Source organism: Drosophila ananassae, chromosome XR (genome assembly GCF_017639315.1).
Source record: "Drosophila ananassae strain 14024-0371.13 chromosome XR, ASM1763931v2, whole genome shotgun sequence".
NCBI lineage: Eukaryota > Metazoa > Arthropoda > Insecta > Diptera > Drosophilidae > Drosophila > Drosophila ananassae.
Window position 1 is genome coordinate 20,820,391 of NC_057932.1, and position 19,133 is coordinate 20,839,523.

A 19,133-nucleotide genomic window follows, 5' to 3' on the forward strand; every position below is an offset into this window, starting at 1 on the left:
TCCTTTGTTGCTTAGCGTGGGAGAGTCCTTCGAACAGAAGTGACCTTCGGATATCGCCTCTAGGAGCTCAGAGGAGCTGCGTGGCAGGTCAAGTGATTATCCTTGCCTCGTCCTTTGTCCTTTGTCCTGTGATGTCTGTGGGTCTGTGGTCGTCTTGCCTGCTTCCGGCCCCAGTCCAAGTCCAAGTCTGAGTCTGAGACTCTCAGGTGACCACAAAGGCTGACCAGTCTCACGCAATTGTTAGACAATGACAAAGGACTCCCTCACCTGGGCAGGACCTGGCCGGGCAGACGGGCAGACGGACCTTCCGGGACGGCGTCAGCTTTTGTGCGTGTGCTCCCTGGCCCCTGGCCCCTAGCCCCCTCCCCCCCGCAAGCTGACCATTGGGCGGATATTATTTAGACGCTATTGTATGGCGCCGTGACTACCTCGCTACCTCGCTACCTTGCTACCTGGCCTACCTGCAATTAGCCGGCCACAGCTGCTGCGATCTGATCCGATCCGATCTCAACTCAATGGATCGATGTGTGTAGGCAAATTCGTAAGAGCAGCAGCGCCACTTGTCACTGGGCTTTCAAAGAATTTTTTAATCATTCGAGTTGCGAGAGAGGGAGGGACTGTGGAGGGTCTGTGGAGTGGCCCCTGGCTATGGTTCTCTAAAGGTTAGTCTCGGAAACTAGCTTTCAAAAAGATTTTGCTCTCAAAGATTAGCTATTCGAGGTGGGCTAGGTATGGTATGATATGATACAAGTAGGAATACCTACAGATACCTTCCATAGATACAATATCTTTCAGTTTAAGCATCTCTAGAATTAATAGAATCTCAAAAATACAAGAAGGTTTATATTTTATTTATTTTTTAATAAATATATCTATACTTTAGGATCCTAGGCCTTAAATTATATTATTTCTTAGATCTTGCCTTATTATTTTTTATTTTAATTATTTAATACTTATGCCTGCCTGTCTTATTCCTACAAAAAAAGTGTCTAGAACCCAAGGCCAAGACCATAAATATTTATGGGAAAATAAAGGCTGCAAAGTTCAATCTATAAGCTCTGTTGTGTGGCCATAAATTAATTACAAAATGTGTTAACAATTCAAGTTGCAAGAAACTGCAAGAATTAAAAAAAAATAAAAAATAGAAAAACCGAAAAAAGAAGGAAAAATAAAAATAAAGCTAAGAACGCCGCATAAATCTTACGGAATGCGCATAAATTTGCATTGACGACCTTGGGGCCCGACTTGCCGCCTAATCTCCACCCCTCCCTCACACACACACACACCAACTCGTTTATCATCAGATAACGGCAACTGTTGATAAACACACACACACACACACACACAATATGCGTAAAGTGGGGTTATTACAGAGAGAGGATATGAAATAAAGGATACCCTTTAGAAAGAATTAAAAGTTTAAAGTAATATATTTTTTACAAATAATTTTAAGAGTCATTTGATCATTTTTTAATTCAAAATTAAAAGCCAAAGCAGCTCTGTTTAGTTGCCATCTCTCTTCTATTTCATCTATCTCTTATTTGTTTTTAAATATTTTCATAAAAATGCTCAACATTCACTCGAAATTAGCATACCCCCTTAATTCATGTTTGATTTTATTTTTTCCCCCTTTTTTTCCATTTTTTTTTTAATGCAAACCAGTAATTTATTTCCCGGCCAAGTTCAAGTTCAATGTCATTCGCATACGCGTGTATAAGTATCTGTATCTGTGCGTGCTAGTATCTGTATCTGAGAGTGTGTGAATGCCAAAACTCGTTCAATCAAAGAGCCCCCCACTCCCCCCCTAGCAGTCACCCCACCACGCACACTTACGCACAGATAGCTGTTTTTGTTTCTTCTTTTTGCAAGTTTATTTTATTTTATTTTGCTTTTGTTTTTGTTTTTGTTTTTTTCGCTTCGTCTCTTTTCGTTTCTCGTATCTCGTATCTTGCTGTTGCTGTTGTTGTTGTTGTTGTTGCTTTCTCGCACATCGCAGCAACAAGTGGCAGCGAGTTGCCAACGGCACTCCCTCAGAGTCCCCCCGCCACCTCTTATGCCTCCCCTTATTCTCTTATCAACTGGTTTCTGTGACGTCATCGTGTGCGTGGCCCCCTTTACGCACGTTTTACGCACATTTCAGTGTTGTTGTTGTTGTTGTTGTTGCTTGTGTTTCTGGGGGGCGCGTCTCATTGAACTTGAGAAAGAAACAGCTGATTATTGTGCGTGTGATGTGCGTGGGGTGGGGGGGGGGGGGGGGGGGGGGGGGGGAGGGTTAGAGTGTGCGTTGTTTTTAAGCATTTCTGACAAAAGTGGGTTAAGCTTTGGGTATTATTTTTTATTTTTTATTTTTTAAGTATAACAGATATTTTTAATAGTTATTGGAAAGTAAAGCCAAAAAAAACCTAAAGACAACCGTGCGTATACGTAACACGTAATGTACATTACGTATACGTAATATTTGTAGGAACCAATTGGGAATTATAGTTATATTTTCATAAAAACTATGTTCTCATATTAAATACTATTATTATTATTTTATTATCAATCTACACTGTGAAAAACTACTATCCCTTTTAAATAACATTAAATTCCATTAAATTCCCAAGAAACCCTTAGTTACTGCCACTTCCCAGACCTAAACAGAATTATATAATTATTCCCCCACATATTCCACTTTGCTGAGCTTTTGGTTTCAAGTTCGGTTTTGGGTTTGTCTCTTGGCTTTTATTTATTTTGTTCTTTTTCTTTTTCTTTTATTTTTATTTTTATTCTTTTTTTTTCGCCACTCGCTGAAATTGTGTTTGGACTTTGATTTCAAGGTCAGAGCCGCAACGCATTAGCAGCGTCTCTTTCTCTTTCTCTTTTATTTTTGATTTATTTATTTTTGCTCGTCTATGCAATCACTCATTCGAAGCCGAAATCGAGACACTATATACCTGTATATAGGTGTGTATGGGAAGGTGTGTGTTAGAGCAGTCTGGCAACAGCCGGAAGCCAACGCACCCCGCCAACTGCAACCGCAATTAGACAGAGACAGCAGCTGTAGAACCTCAGAGCCTCTCGATGAGATAATTTTTCAAAATTATTCATTTTCAGATGGCCTGCCTGGTCTGCGTCTGCCAGTTCTTCCTTTAACTTTACTCTTATTTTATTTTTTTTTGTATTTCTATTTATTTTTGTTTCTCCTCTCGCACTTATTTATTTATTTATACACCGGTGTGTGTGTTGGTGGGTGTGTGTTGGTGTGTGTGTGTTGCGTTTTTGCAATTCACAATCCGCAACTGCTTATCGTTTCCCATTCCCATGCCCCTTCGCCCCTCGCCCCTTCGCCCCAAAAGACTGCGACACTGGGAAAAAAAAGCGTCCAAAGAACAACAGGGAAGCTTTTAAGCTGCGTTGCGTGCGTTCTTCTGCTTCCTCTTCCTCTTCTGCTTCTGCTTCTTCTTCTTCCTTTTTTTTTTTGTCTAATGCGAGGGTGTGATTGTGTGGGAGTGTGTGTGTGTGAGAGTCCGGGTACATGTGCTTACAGAAGAGGGCATTTAAATAGTTCCAGCCTAATTATTCCCTAATATTATTACTAAAATTAATTTAAAAGCCTAAAAAATAAAAAACTAATTTTTTTAAGGCTTAAAACGGAATATTTTTGATCTAAATATTTATAAAATAATATTAAAATGAGATCCTGAAACAAAAATAATATTTTAAAGCTAGTAAGTTTAAATTTTAGATAATTAAAAAACAAATATTAAATATATTTGTTGTTATGTAAAGTTAAACTACAGTAATTTGAACTGAAGCCCTATAAAAGTGTTTGAATAACTATCTTTTAAGACCAGAATGTACCATTTCCTGGCTCTAACACTAGTCCCTTAAATACTTTATATACTTTATATATTTTTTAAATAAGAAAGCCCTATTGGACCGCCCTCTGGTGTGAGTATGCTCTGTTCAGTGTGCTGGTGTGTGCATTATTTCGCACACTTGCTTGTGCGGTTCCGCTGTGAATGCGAATATCAAGGTCAACGTGTGATGTGTTTCTGCTGCTGCTGCTGCTGCTGCTGCCCCGCCTCCACGCCTACCCTAGCCCCCTTGCCCCCCTGCCCTGCCGCCCCCTCTCGAAAGTAGTCATCCACAAAATGAGCTCTAAGAAAATAATTAAATGGCAGGCAGGCGAAAGAAAGACGGCGGCAAAAAACGCAATTTTTGAAGCGCAGTTGTTAAATTAGAAATGCCATATTTTGAAATGAATATTTTTGTATTTTTTGTTCTGTTGGCCAACTGGCTGTTGCTATTTGTCTACTCGAGCGGAGGCTTCTTGGCCATTAATCAGTTTCTGAAATGCCTTTCGAGGAGTCTCGAAAATGGCAACCAGATGATGCGGCATAATTGTTATTAATTATAAAAAAAATTGAAATTATAAAAAAAATATGCAATATGGGAGGGAGTGTGAGCAGGTTTTGGAATCTAAAGAAGCCCCAGGCCTCCAGAGGAAGACTAAACGGCCATTAGACTCAGCTCGGAGAGCGGAGCGGCCTGTCATCGGCCATCGGAAAAATCAATAAAACGAAATTGCGGGAAAAACAATCGATAACGATAATCCATCAGAGCATCAGAGCATCGGATCATCTTGGGAAAATTATATAAATTTGAACACATTATGGGGGATTGAGGAACAGAAACCTAATCACAATGTCGGCGGAGGAGAAGGAGAAGGAGAAGAATTCCTCGGAAGAGGAGGCTAGAAATTGTATTAAGACATAAATGCCGAAGACTCTTCTCCTGCAGACTCCTCACCTGCAGAAGAACACAACAATAAAAAGAGCCGCAAGCGCCACAAACATAGGCAGGTAACTGAAGACACAAGACACAAGACACAAGGCGATATGCAAACATAATAATTTGCATATTCTAGCTCTGATGGTGGTCAGCTCTGCCAGAAGAATCTGGCAGAAGAATCGAAGGAAAGAGAGTCTACAAAAGGGAGTGGCTCCATGGCCTTCATAATAGAAATGTTAACCTTTCCGAGACTCGCAAGAGTCGCACCCAAAAACCGGCAACCTTTCTCTACAAAATTTCTAGTTTTCTAGTTTTTTTTCGAAAAATTATTTCTTGGGAAGCGGAGATCTCCGATCTTCCATCTCCGATAGCTCCGATAACAGTCCGGCGATAACCGCCCTGTCGATAAATCTAACTGGCGCCCGAGTAGGCGCAGAGGGAGCTTCTTGATTTATTTTTGTGCGTAATTGGAAATGGGAACAGAGACTGAGACTGAGACAGAGACCGAAGAGTCGAAGAGTCGTAGCCATTTATTTGGCTTAATTTATTTTTAAGCCACTTTGGTAGAGCGTTTTTTTTCGGCTAACAACGCCCACCTGGAACATGCGATCTCTGCTCTGGACTTGCCACCTCTCGCTGCAAATTTATGTTGTTGACTATTTTGCTGCAAATTACATGCGAGGCTGAGGCTGAGGCTTCTTGAGGCTACTTCGGCTCCTACTTCTACTCTGGAGCCTGCTAACTGGGCCGTGGCGTTAGAAATCAAAGCCTTTGGCGTTCATTAGCTTTGGGGGCGTAACACTCAGCCTTCTGATTCTTCTTCTTCTTCTTCTACAGCCACTTCTTCTTCCTCTTCGTTCAATTAAAAGTGTTGCCAATTTGCGACGCCTCTCCCCCTTCCCCCCTCCCCTTGTGCCAGCCAAGCCCCCTACTCCTTTTTTTTTTATTTTAGTTGTAATCAGGAAATTCGATTTTCTTAATGCCACTGAAGGAGTTTTGGGCAAAGGGAGGGGTGGGGGACAATGGGGCGGGGCAGTGACCAGACTGGACCCAGGACCCACACCACCTCACCACCCCCCACCCCCACCTGTGACTTCTAATATGCGCGTGAATTTATTAACGCTCATTGCACGCCGTTGCCGTTGCCGTTCGGGGGCGTGTGCAGGCCGATTGCATTTTTTTAAATAAATTCTGGCGCAAACGGCGCGTGACAGGAGAGTGGGGCCAAGGGGGGTGTGTGGCAAGCACTAGAGATGGGAGAGGCTAAAATTTTAGCCACAATTCTTGCCACAAAGTTACTCCATGAAAAGGAGTTACTAAAGTATACCTTTCTCCACTAAAAATAGTAGTTAGAGATGCCTATTTAGTCTCTAATCTAGAGAGAAATAGCAAACCGATACTTATCGATTAGTATCGCTGACTGCTAGAGATGGGAGAAGCTAAAATTTTAGCCACAATTCTTGCCACAAAGTTACCTAATCGAAAGGAGTTACTAGACTACTCTTTTCTCCACTAGAAGTACTAGTTATAGCTTCCTATTTGGTCTCCAATCGAGAGAGAAATAGCAAACCGATACTTATCGATTAGTATCGCTTACTGCTCTCACGCTGCCACCTCTACTCCATCGAGGTTAGGCCAGTCTTAGGCCAAAACCTCATTAGGCCACTACGAAATCTATATGCGAAATGGAGGCCGACGCCTTTTCAATTTGCCAGCAATGAAAATTTACAACATGGCTGCATCGCCTCCTGCCTCCTGCCTCCTGTTACATGCCCCACCCCTCCTATGGCCTATTGCCTCCTTATCCTACAATCTTTCGGGAATATATCGAGCCGTTCATTGCATACCCCAAGGCGTGCATGCGCACATAAAAATCGACAGCAATGTTGAAGCGGATCGGAACTGGTTGCCAGTTGGTGCCGCTGCTGCTGCTGCTGCTGTGGCATTGTCATTCGTGGCATGTTCACGCCTTGACGCCCGCAGCCAACTTGCAACAGAATGTTAAAAAAAAAAGGCAAAAAAGAGAAAGAAAACTGGACGCCAAATTGAACTCCAACTGAATCGCTAGCTCCTTTTTTTTTTGCCCTCCTCCCGCTCCTCGACTGGGTGGACTGGTGGGCTGTGGCATCTTCAAAAGCGGCGTTTGTGGCTGCGTTTCAGAGAGCCAGATCGTAAATCTAATAAGTGCCTGTTGCAGTGGCAGGCTCGGGGGGAAACTGGCCAATGGAATGGAAAATGTGCGCCTTTCCTCTGGCCCTCTGGCTCTGGATATTCAGGCCGATAACGAATTACAGGGGAACACTCTTCAAAACATATTCAGAAACTAAATTGTGACTTACCAGTACTAGTTGATTCTTAAATATTTCCTCTCTTATGTCGACACTTGCAGGTGGTCCTCTCGGCTTGTTCCTCGTACTTCCAGAGCCTGTTCCTGGAGCACCCCGAAAGACATCCAATTGTGATATTGAAGGACGTCCGATTCGCCGAGCTGCAAACCCTAGTTGAATTCATGTACAAGGGCGAGGTGAACGTGCAATACTGTCAGTTGTCCGCGCTGCTCAAGACAGCCGAATCCCTCAAGGTAAGACACCTCATATCTGGAATAAGAAGCATTATTATAGAGGATATAGTAATAAGAATCTTTGGCAGAAGTTCTAGACATTGTCTCTTAAAATCTAATCTGGAAAAGTGCGACTGTTGGTGGTAGAAGTGCCACCATGTCACAACTATAGAAAAGTGTGGCCGTATCTGAGACGGAGAGAAAAATGCCAAATGCTTTTTGAACTTTAACGCTTTAGGAAATTTATGTCCTGACAGGAGTTTACTATTATAGATCTCTTACTTTTATAGAAATTTTAAATTAAATTTGAAAAAAATGCATAAATTACTTTGCAGGTCAAAGGCCTCGCCGAGATGACTAACCAGAACACGACGCTGCGGGAGCCGGAGCGGGAGCCCGATCGCCTGCGTCCGCAGGGCGGCGGTGGCGGCAGCGGCGGAGGCGTGGCATCCGCCCACAAGGCGGCCGACAGCCCGGCAACGGCGCTGGACGCCACAGCAGCAACTCAGGCGGCGGCAGCGACGTCGGCGGCCACAGCAACTGCAACAGCAACGGCGGCAGCGGCAACCTCAACCTCAGCGACATCTGCAGCGGGGGCAGGAACGGGAACGGGAACGGGAACAGGAACGGCAGCGGGGAGCAGTAGCAGTACCACCAGCACCACCACCAGCAGCAGCACAACCACATCCTGTGCCACAGCCGCCACATCCACAGCAGGAGCAGCAGCCCCATCGGCGGCAGCAGCTGCCACATCCGCCGAAGAGGCCACCTCCTCCTCCTCCTCGTCCACCCAGCCGGGCCAGAAGAGGGAGGCCAGCGACCAGAGCAGTCCCACGCCCGCCAAGCGCTCCTCGCGCCACCAGGACGCCTCGGAGGACGCCCTGGACACACACAGCGGCAAGGAGCACGTGCAGCCGGCCGACGAGCTGCTGCAGGAGGAGCTGCTGGCCGGAGGCCGGAACGAGGAGGACGAGGACGCGGTGGAGGAGGTGGACGAGCTGGACGAGAACGAGGACTTTGAGGATGCGCTGCGAGAGCAGGAACGGGATCCGGAGCATGAGGACGACGAGGATGAGGAGGACACGCCAATGCCGTTAGATCTCTACCACAGGCCAGCCGTCGAGGCGAAGGTTGCAGGTAAGAGAGTCGGATCAGGACTAGGATCTAGACTAGGCCATACCTTCTACAAATATCCCTTCCCCTTTCCAGGTTCCAACCAGAGCGGCAGCACCACTAGCAACACCAATGCCACCACCACCCGTAACATCAACAACAACAACTCCAGCAGCAACAACAATAACAATAATAGCAACAACAACAACAACAACAATAATACGAGCGGCCGAAAAGCTACCTCAGCCAACAATAGCAACGGTGGTGCAGCAGTGGAGTCGAGCGGTGGCTCCGTGGTGGCCGTCGATGACGACGATGACGAGGAGGAGGAGGAGCAACCACAGCTGCACCACCACCACCACCATCACTCGCACCACCACTTGCAACACCGGGCGAGGCGGGACAACGATCGTCTGCAGGTGCAGGAGCAGGAGGAGGAGGACCTGGACGACGACGTGGTGGTGGTGGGCAATGCCACAGCCACCGTGGTGGCCAGGGGCATAGCCCAGCGGCTGGCCCACCACCACCAGCAGGGCCTGCGCCTCCAACACCCCGCCCACGTCCACCACCCCCACTCGCACTCGCACCCGCACCCCCACCCGCACCACCTGGTGGACGAGGACGAGGACGAGGGGTTGCCGGTGATCGCCAAGACGGAGATCCTCGACGAGGACTACGACGACGAGATGGACCTGGACGACGACGACGAGGCGGACAACAGCAGCAACGACCTGGGCCTCAACATGAAGATGGGCGGCTCCGGGGGCGGTGGTGGCGGCGTGGACCTGTCCACCGGCTCCACCCTGATCCCCTCGCCCCTGATCACCCTGCCCTCGTCCTCGACGGCGGCAGCGGCAGCAGCAGCAGCAGCAGCGGCGGCGGCAGCTGCCGTGGAGTCGGCCAGATCGACTCCCGCGGGCCAGGGCTCCGGTTCCGGAGCGGGCAACACGGCCGCCGACCTGAGCATCGGCGGGAGGCCGGCGTCGCGGAGTTCCAGAGATGGCGGCAATGATGGAAGAGGAGCCACCTCCTCCTCCAGCCTGCTGAGCCCCGGCACGGTGGCCAATCTCCTGCCTGTGCAGTCGGTACCACTGGTGGGTTCACTTCCTCCTCTCTCCCAAGACTTGCCTAATCGGAAAACAATCTATTCCCCCGCAGAGCCTCAAGAAGGAGATCGACTGCAGCGAGGACGACAGCAGCAGCCACAGTAGACACATGCAACAGCGTTCGGCATCGGCTGGCGGCGGCCTGGGCGGCGACCTTGACTACCGCGCCTCCCACGAGTCGGTAAGTGGACTAGAATCTTGAGTCTCATATATGATAGCCCCTGGTCCCCCCTCTCACCCAATCTTCTCTCCCCCCTTGATTCGAAGAGCCCCCCTGTCAAAATTCTAGCCCCCCGTTCAGTGAATGCTTTTGCGGCTTCGATAGGAAGAAGAAGTTCTTCAGAGAATCATGAAAAAAAAAAAAAAACAAAATGAAAGAAATCTGCAGAAGAATCCGACCTCACATATATCTCTCTCTCTCTATCTTAAGTATTATCTCTCTCTCTCTGTCTGTTCCTACATATGTATGTACATATATGCGTATATATATGTATGTATGCAGCCTTTATATACCACCATTATATACTATTATATAAGGAAATACAAGGTCTAAAATATGATAATGAAAAAAAAAAACAAAAAAAAAAATGAAAACAAAACTCAAACATATATTTTTGCTCTTCGTCGTGTTCTTTGTCTATGAATTTTTTATACTTACATATATATATATATATCCAATATCCAGTATCCTATACTATATATATACTCCACCCTATATATTATATATGCCCCCCCCCCCCCCAACCCCCCCAAAAAGAAAGTCAAGTTTTTCGTTTTTTTTCCGTTCTCTCCGTTCTGTTGAAAAAAAAAAAAAGTAATTGCAGTTCCATAGCTTTCTATATATACTCTCCATATGATATATATTTTGTTTAATGTGTAGCGCTCTCTCTCTTTCTATCTCTATGTCTGTCTCTCTCTCTATCTACCTTTAGATAGCTATTAGCTACCTCTTTCACACACTCTCGCTCTATCTCTCTCTCTAGCTCTATAACTGTATAACTGTCTATCGATAAATGTCTGTAATTTTTTCATAAATTTTAAACCAATCAGTATCTCTATCTGTATCTGTATTTGTATCTGTATCTGTATCTTTATCTCTATTTGTATCTGTATCTGTATGTTTGTAATCTATGTTTTTGTTGTTTTCTAACTTATGTGTGTAACTATCCCCCCATACCCCCCCCCCCCCATTATATAATACTAAACACAAGTTCTTGCACAGTTTTTGGTATTTTTTATTCGTCTTTTTCTCACTTTTGTTTTACCTTTTGGCCTCTCTCCCCCCTCCCTCCACTTGCCACACATTCCTGGCAATTTCCGTTTGCAATTTTGTCACCTTTGTAGCCCCAACTCCCACCCCCCTTCAGTATTATTTATTTACTGACCATGTTTCTAGTCCTTCCCCCCTTTAGTCCTTTTAATTATTTTATATATTTTTTAATTTAATATTTTTGTTGTTTTTGCTCTTGTTATTGCTATTGTTGTTGTTGTTGCTGTTGCAGTTGCAGTTGCATGTTTACACTATAATTCTCAATAGAAAGGACCAGGCCACTGTCCACCAGGTGATCGAAAAAAATGTGAAAATAAATCACAAAAAAGGGGAGTCTTGCTATCCCACTTTAAGGATAAAAAATAATATTTTTTAAATTTCAAAACCCATCAAGATCCCCCCTTTAATTGTCAAATTACAAAAAGAAGCCCCCCATTATTCCCATGGTTTATATGACTTCTAGCTCCGAGTAGCCCTGATGTCCTGCCAAGTCCTGCCATGTTCTGTGTCCCGTGTCCTGTGTCCTGCGTCCTGTGTTCTATGTAAATAAAATAAAAACCAAATCAAATATTCAAATCAAACAATGAGAAAAATTGTCGCATGTTGCAGCAGGACGAGAAAAAATGTCAAAAAAAAAATAAGAGAAAAGAAAAATAAGAGAAATGTGTTGAAACCCGGGCTGGCTCGATATTCAATTTATTTCTGGCTCCCCAGAGCGGCCACCCCCCCTGCTACCCCCTACTCCCGGCTGGTGTCTGCCACTAATTTTGGCTCGCATTCAGAAAGTAATGCATACTTTCGGGGGCCGAGCGCAACTGTACACCTGGTACAGTGGAACTTGCCAGAAAGCAAATAAAGGATAGGGGGGGGATAGAACCAAAAAAAAAGTTACAAAAAAAAATGGAACAGGCAGCCCTCGCTGGAGTAGAAAAGGCAAAAGAAACATGAGTAGCCACTGTCGTGTTTCTTATGCCCGCTTTTCCTGCTCCTCTGCACCAAGGGGTAAACCATATATACACATACATATATATATATTTATATATATATATATGCTTAAAAAAACGCACTTTGTTGCAACGGATGACGAGTTTAAAAGAAGGAGAACGGCATGACAGGCCCCAGATGGACCTAGCCAGCGGAAATGTTGTCAAAAAAAAAAAAAGAAAGAAAAAGAAAACGAAAACCGAGAAATTAAAATTCAAGTTGCAGTGTTGACTTGCCGGAGGGGGTAACACGAGTTCATAAAAAGTCTTGTAAAAAAATTCAAGAGCTTAGCTTTAAAGACTGGATCTTTTTTGGAAATAATTTTGGGATTTGAAGTCACCGGGCTAGGTGGCAACCCTGCCAAGGGGGGGCTTACATGCATAAATTCAAATAAAAATTTATCTAAAAAAGAAGGCACGAGGAGGCAGCCCAAAAGAAGGCAACAAAAAGTGGCAGCCGCCTCGAGTTTTCAGGCGGACGTTGACGTTGCAGGAACATGCACCCCCAGGGGCGTGGCTAAAAGGGGGTGCTGCTACTTCAATTTTAATCTCAAAAGTCTAATATTTGATCTCAAAAGTGTTGATTAATTTTCTGGACTATTTTTTATTTAAAATTTAATCATTGGAGAAAAGAAATAGCAACTACGCCCCTGTCCCTCTGCAAAAGGGGCTGCAATTCGTTGACTCTGATGTATTCCGGAGGCCTCTTGTAGGCCTCTCCAAGCCATTGCCGCATAATAAATACTTTTGCTTTTACACTTTCTTTTTTTTTCTTGTTTTTCTTTTTTTCTTCCTTTTTTTTCCTATTTTTTTTCTCTTATTTTTTAGCCAACCTTTCCGAGGGAAATGATTATAACGACTGCAGTCCGAAGGAGGGGAGAGCTAAGGGGGTTGCAGGAACAAAACCAAAACAAAAATCAACGCACAGAACCAACAACTTTTGCTTTCTTTTTCTTTTTCTACACGGAACTCGACACACACACACACACACACACACTCTCACACACACAGCCAGACTTACTCACACACACACACATGAGTATTTAATTTTGAAACAAATGCGTTGGTTCTTGTTTTATTTTTTTGGTTCTCCGCTTGTGCAATTTTTTCATAGCATACCTTTGGGCTGGCCCTGTCGCCGCTGCTGTGCTTGCATTTTATTCTGCCCGGGTGGGTGTCCTTCCCGCCCCGCTCTCTTCTTCCTTCTCTGAGCCTTCTCTGCCTTACCCTTGACTTCCTCCCCACCCTCCTGCCCCCCCTCTGTCAGCGATTTGCGTTGTTTGTTTTCCGTCTACATTGCGTATGCGTAATATGTGAGCCCTGGCACAGTCCGGGGGGCGACTTTAGGACTAGGGATGCCTAGTTCTTGGCAAGTGGATTGGATTTTCGGTTAAATGCGGATAGCTTCTACGAGGGCGCTTCCTTGGGGCTAAGGGGGAAAGGGGTTTCTCTTCAGTGGACAACAGGGCGTATGAGTAATGTCTATAGTTCATAGGGAAACTGAAAGAGGCTCAGGTTCTTAGGCCAAAAATGGAAGAATTCTTTAGATTCTGTATGTGTGTAGTGAGAATTTGAGAATTTTTGGAAAGCCTTTCAATACCTACTTTCGTCAGACACCAGGGCGTATGAGTAATGTTTTCTTCAAAGAAGATAATCCAAGTTCTGGGTCTTTTAGAGTCTTGGACTATGAACAATCTAAAACTTTATTCAAATCAGATTATTTCATAGATTTGATTTGACTTCTAACCTTTTTTTTAAGCCTTTTTTCCCTAGACACCACGGCGTATGAGTGATGTAGAATTTGAAAGATAGAATCTAAGGGGTTTGGATGAAGAAATAGCTCTGTTTTTAGTCCTTTTTAGGCCAGACACCATGGCGTATGAGTAATGGGGATACTTAATACAAAGAAATTTGTTCCTAAAAATGGAATCAAGACTTTTCTGAGAAAGAAAATGTTTTTTTTGGGAAAATTACTTCCCCAGCATATCTTTTAACAGGTACTCCCCCAAAATTAAACCCTCCCAGACCTATTTTTTCGCCCGCCACTGTCCAGATACATATATACTTTTAATATTTTTATTCGGAGGCTTCTGCACAACTTTTGACTGAATGCATTTAGGTATTGCCCCGCTGTGGCAGCTCCCCCCTGCCACTGCCCCCGCCCCTGCCCCTGTCCTGTCCTGTCGGCACTCTAAGCCCGCCATCAATGCCTGGCAACTGTCAATCATGCAATGCACAAAAAAACCGCAAAAAAAATTATATTTCTCTGCGGCAGTGGTAGTGGCAGGGGCAGTGGCAGTGGCAGCGGAAATCCAAGCAAATAAAAAAGAAAACAAAAAATATTAAAAACCAAACCAAAAAAAAATACAAAAATACAAAAAATAATAAAGAAGAAATGCAAAAAATTCTGGCAAAACGCAACAAACGCCAAAGCGAAAATATATTGCATTGGGTGGGTGGTGGCAGGTGGCAAGTACCCACCACCTCCACCCCCTCACGCACATTGCACATTTGGCGCTGCAGTCGGCTGCTGCGTCGGCTGCTGCGTCAGCTGCTGCGTCGACTTCGCTGCCCGGGCATTGTAATCAGCGCTCGATGCCGCGCACTGCGTTGATTGCAAAGTTTTTCAAGTGCTTTTTGGTGGGCCACCCCCTGCTGCCACGCCTCCCCCCCCCCCAGATTTGGGCTTAAAAAACAAGAGCCGGCTGCTAATAGATGGGCTTTAAAAGGTCACTGGATTTTTGGTTATTCTAAGGCCATAAGGGGTTAATAGGAAGTGACTAATAATTTTTAAAAAATATTTTAACATTAAAACACTTTAGAACATTAGAAAAAAAATTTAAATATTTCAGTTTCTATACCTGTTTTTCAACAATTTCAAGAATAAAACTGATTTGAAAAGTAATAAAAAGATTAAGGGATAATTAAGAGACTAAATGGAAAAATAACAATAGTCCCTAGAAGAAGCCTTACATGAAAAATGAATAAAAAAAAACCTTTAAGAACTCCTCCCACTCGAAATATCTGACTCCCAGCCCACGCCCACATGCATAAAAAATATTGCAAAAAAATATCGCAAAAAAAGGGAAAAATAAACAAATAAATGCATCGAAAAGAGCAGAGATTGCCGTTCCCCAAAAAAGGACATCAAATGCGGGAATACAAATAATACACATCCAGAGCCCAAGAACCTGCTCCCCTCCCCAGCTCCCAGGGGGGGCTCTCATAAATACACATCAATGCCATGCCAGCGTGGAGCACCCCCCCTCCACTTTCAATCGCCAACTTTTCACAAAAAAATGGCAAAAAAAAAAGGAGAAATTATAACAATACATAATAATTTGTGCAAAAATATTGCGAAAAGAGGAGCGAAGCGAAATATTTGAAATAGTCGCTTCCGCATGGAGGCTCCAAAGCCCCAAAAACCCCACACTATACCCCCTTTAGGGGGGTAACTTTTCTATGAGCTTCCGCCGTATTTCCAGATGCGTTATATGCGTCATCTATTGCGTCTATTTTTTTATAAAAAAAAAAAAAAAAAGGGAAAAATAATTAAGCGCCAAATGCAAACAAACGGACGAAAAAATATATATTTTTTACATATTTCCCAGCAGGGGGAGGGAGGGGGGAGGAGTGCAGCTCAAAAAGGCAAGGCAGAGCCAAGAGTTTTCATTAAAAATTTGCTTTTTATTAAAATGATGAAGGAGGACGAGAGGCAGTCAAGTTGAGGTTGAGGGTCGAGGTTGAGGGTCGAGGTTGAGGTTGGGTTTGGGGTTTGGGGTTTCGGGTTTGGCAGTTGAAATGGAGTGCCTCCGAGGGGATGGCGGCCTGCAAAGCGGCATTAAAATGAAGAGAAGAGCCAAAAGAGCCGCAAAAAGAATGCCATTTTGAGCCAAAAACCAAACCAAGACCAAGTAGTGCCACAGGGCCGAACCGAACCGAAACCAGACGCACACCGATCGATATTTGATTATTATTGCTGCGACGACACCGATGACTGTAATCATGAGGGGGCTGCAGCTTCTAAGGATAATGGATGGCCAGGACTCGGTTCAGTTCGAGAAAAGGAAGAGTTCTTTAGAATAATAATATTCTAATAAAGGGGTTAAGAACCAGGCCTTTGGAGGAAGAAAAGCCAGAAGACTTCTTGACTTTGAGGCTTTAGATAAAAATATTCTAAGAAATCAATAGAATTTCTCAGAGTGTAAGGCGCAAGGATAGTGCGTCTAGGACTTTGAGGGGGGGGCCAGGCAGAAGCAAAGGACAAGAAACAAGAAGCAAGGACCAAGGACCAAGGACCATATAATCACTCCCATTAGACTCCCAGCTAATGGGCTCATTGAACTCTCCTCCAAAAATCGAATCAGTTCAACGACTGTGTTTCCTTTTTTTTCCCCAAAAATTCCTTCGTAATGTTTGATTTTTTAGCTTTTTTTTTAGCTGGCCTTTTTGTGGTGGTGGTGATGGTGGTGACCCAAATCCGGTTGGACCCTGCACTACTGGGGTTATTCAATAATCCGCCGCTCGGGCCACCAAAAACTGCAATTTGCCTAATGGAAAGTTGGTTTATTTTTTGTGTGTTTTTTTTTTTGTATTTTTGCATTTTTGTGTGTGCCGTCGTCGGTTGGCTTCAGAAATCACGCAACATCAGTGGATGTAAGTTAGTGGTGCAGCGGGCTAGTTATCTCTTTCCGCTGCTCCTGTTTTTCATGATTTTATTTTTATTTTTAGTTTGTTTGCCCTTTAAAGCCAAGGGCCTTAAAAGCCCGTCCTGCCGGCAATTTATGGGAAAAGTTTGGCTCCCTGTTCCACTAATGAATTATAGGTATTATAGGCACAACAACTGCAACAACAGCACTGCATAAGCTCTATTATTTTTTCAAAATATTGTATATATAGTTTTAAGTTCACTCCTCCTCTACACTCGAAAAAAAAAAACACTTTCATCCCATCCAGTAGACTGTAAATATTAACGCATGTTCCATTTCCATTTATTTTTTACTTTATTTTATTTCTAAAATCCATTAAAACGAAACCCAGACACCCAGCAAACATTTTGGCAAACTCTACAAAAAAAAAATCAAATAAAAAATAAAACTAATAATATACTTTTTATTTGCGCTTTGTCAACCACCAAAAGAATCAAAATCGAACTCGAAATTGAAACCAAAAAAAAGCTAAAAAAAAAAAAATAAATAAAAATAACCAGAAAAAGAATGTAAATGAGAACAAAATTCGTTGCACAAAATTTGGACCACGCCCACCTATTTCTATATGTTTTTTGTCGAAAGATATATAGTTATATATTTATATATACGATCGATCCACCCCCCACCCCAGTACCCCAGTACCTGAAAGAATATTAATATTTTACTTTTGCATTGAAACTAGCTGAGCAGAAATAATTTATTAATTATTTTGTATTTTATTTTTCAATTTAAAGCTTAACTGTAAATGTAATAGTTTGCTAAATATCGTGTTGTCTCGCTCTCGCTATCGCTATCGCTCTGTCACTGTGTGTATTATCCTGCCTCCCTCTTTGTCTCTTTCTAATTGTCTATCTATCCGTCTCTCTCTCTGCCTCCATATCTATATATAAATATTACTATTATTGTGTCAAACTGTGTGTTGTGCTTTAAATATGTTATTAATTAATCCAATACGAAACCGGAACAGAATATAAAATCTTAAAATTATTAAACAAAAAAAAAAAAATACAAAGAAAAGAAACTACAAATTCTCCATCGAATAAAACAAGAGAGGGGTCCAGATCTGAACGTTGTGCAATTGATAATCAAAGTATATAGATGCCACGGCATCTATATCCATATATAAAATGCAAACAAATAATCGTACTAAAGCGCTTTTGGTGTTTTTTAAGCTACATAACTACAAGAAGAACAAAACTGCTCTATAAAAACCAAAAAAATTAGACAATTCAAATAAAAAATTAAAACTAAAAAATTATAGAGGACTAAACACTACACCAACACACTCACTCATACACCACACATACACACACACTATATACCATACTATATACTATTTTATCAACGATATATATGTATTATCTAAATGTGGAACGCTTTACCATAAATCGTTCGTTCGTTGTTCGTTTATGTAAATGGTAACTGTGTGTGTTCTATTTTTCCATAAACTAAGTGTCTTTCATTTCTCTCTTAAATTTAAATTTAATTATTTTAATTATTTTTCTCTTCTATTATGAATTAATCTTTTTTTTTTATTGTGTATCTGAGTGTATGGTATGATTTCATCTTAGAAAGTCTTGTTTCCTTTAAAAGATACCATTTTTAGCCAGTTTTTTAAAATTGAAACCCCATCTGGCCTTAATTTAATCTCTAAATGTGTCACTTTTTAAATGTAGCCCCTAAACATTGCACTTTATATATATTTTTTTTGTTAAAAAAAGCTAAAAATCAACTCAAGTTCATGTTGTTCATCTTAAAGTCATAAAAACTCATTTCAAAAAACTCATAAAAAATGAAAGAATAATCCCATACTCACTTACTTACTCTTAATTTTTTGTTTTATTTCTTGCCTTAAATACATACTTTTTTTTTAATTTCTTATTTATTTATGCTAAAAAACGTAATACCATACTCTAAGCTGTGATTGTCTGTCTCTTTTTCACTCTCTTTTTTTAAATCGATGTTGTTGGCGAACGTTGTGTACTTTCGTTTCTCGTTACTCGTTCTCGTTTCTCGTTACTCGTTTCTCGTTACTCATTTCTTCCGTTTGATTTCCCTCTTTTTCCAACTCTACTCTTTTATCAAATAATCCAACTCGCTCTGTCTGTCTCTCTATCTCTCTCTCTATATATCTTTCTATCTCTGTCGTTACTTTTGTGTTTACTATATAAGCCTACTCGTATGTATACATAATATATGCCTTTGTTCCTTCCATATCATTTATCGTTGTTGTGCTCTCTCTCTCTCTCTCTCTCAATCTCTCTCTCTCTCTATCCAATCCAGTAACTAAACAATATTTAAATCGAAAGGCAATATATATCCCCCCTTATGTCTGTGTGTGTGTGTTGGTGTGAGTGTGAGTGCGAGTGAGCGAGTGGTCCCTGACTCGCTACATTATAGCGAGTACATATATATTGATTTTTTGAAATAAATGTTGTGTCATGGCATATTTTGTGTATATGTATAAGAGCGACGATCTACTGCCCCAGGCGTATAAGTACGTATAAGTTGGTGTACACCTGCCCCGCCCACCACCCACTACACACCACCTGTGCTGTGCCACCGTGCCACCTTAACCTTAAGCTAGGCGGAGACTACCTACTATATGTTTTTTAT

The 19,133-nt window shown here is 42.7% G+C and overlaps 1 protein-coding gene across 8 annotated transcripts in view; it reads left to right on the forward strand.

Moving 5' to 3' along the window:
- LOC6501829 (broad-complex core protein) overlaps positions 1-19,133 on the forward strand; it is a 131,884-nt gene that overhangs the window by 82,764 nt on the left and 29,987 nt on the right. For 7 of the 8 annotated variants that reach the window (XM_044717573.1, XM_032452282.2, XM_044717572.1 and 4 more), the window contains 3 exons: positions 7,166-7,357; positions 7,672-9,543; positions 9,608-9,736. In XM_044717573.1, coding sequence (XP_044573508.1) covers positions 7,166-7,357; positions 7,672-9,543; positions 9,608-9,736 — 2,193 coding nt within the window. The remainder of the gene's footprint in view (positions 1-7,165; positions 7,358-7,671; positions 9,544-9,607; positions 9,737-19,133) is intronic. The other variant, XM_044717574.1, reaches the window with a different exon arrangement.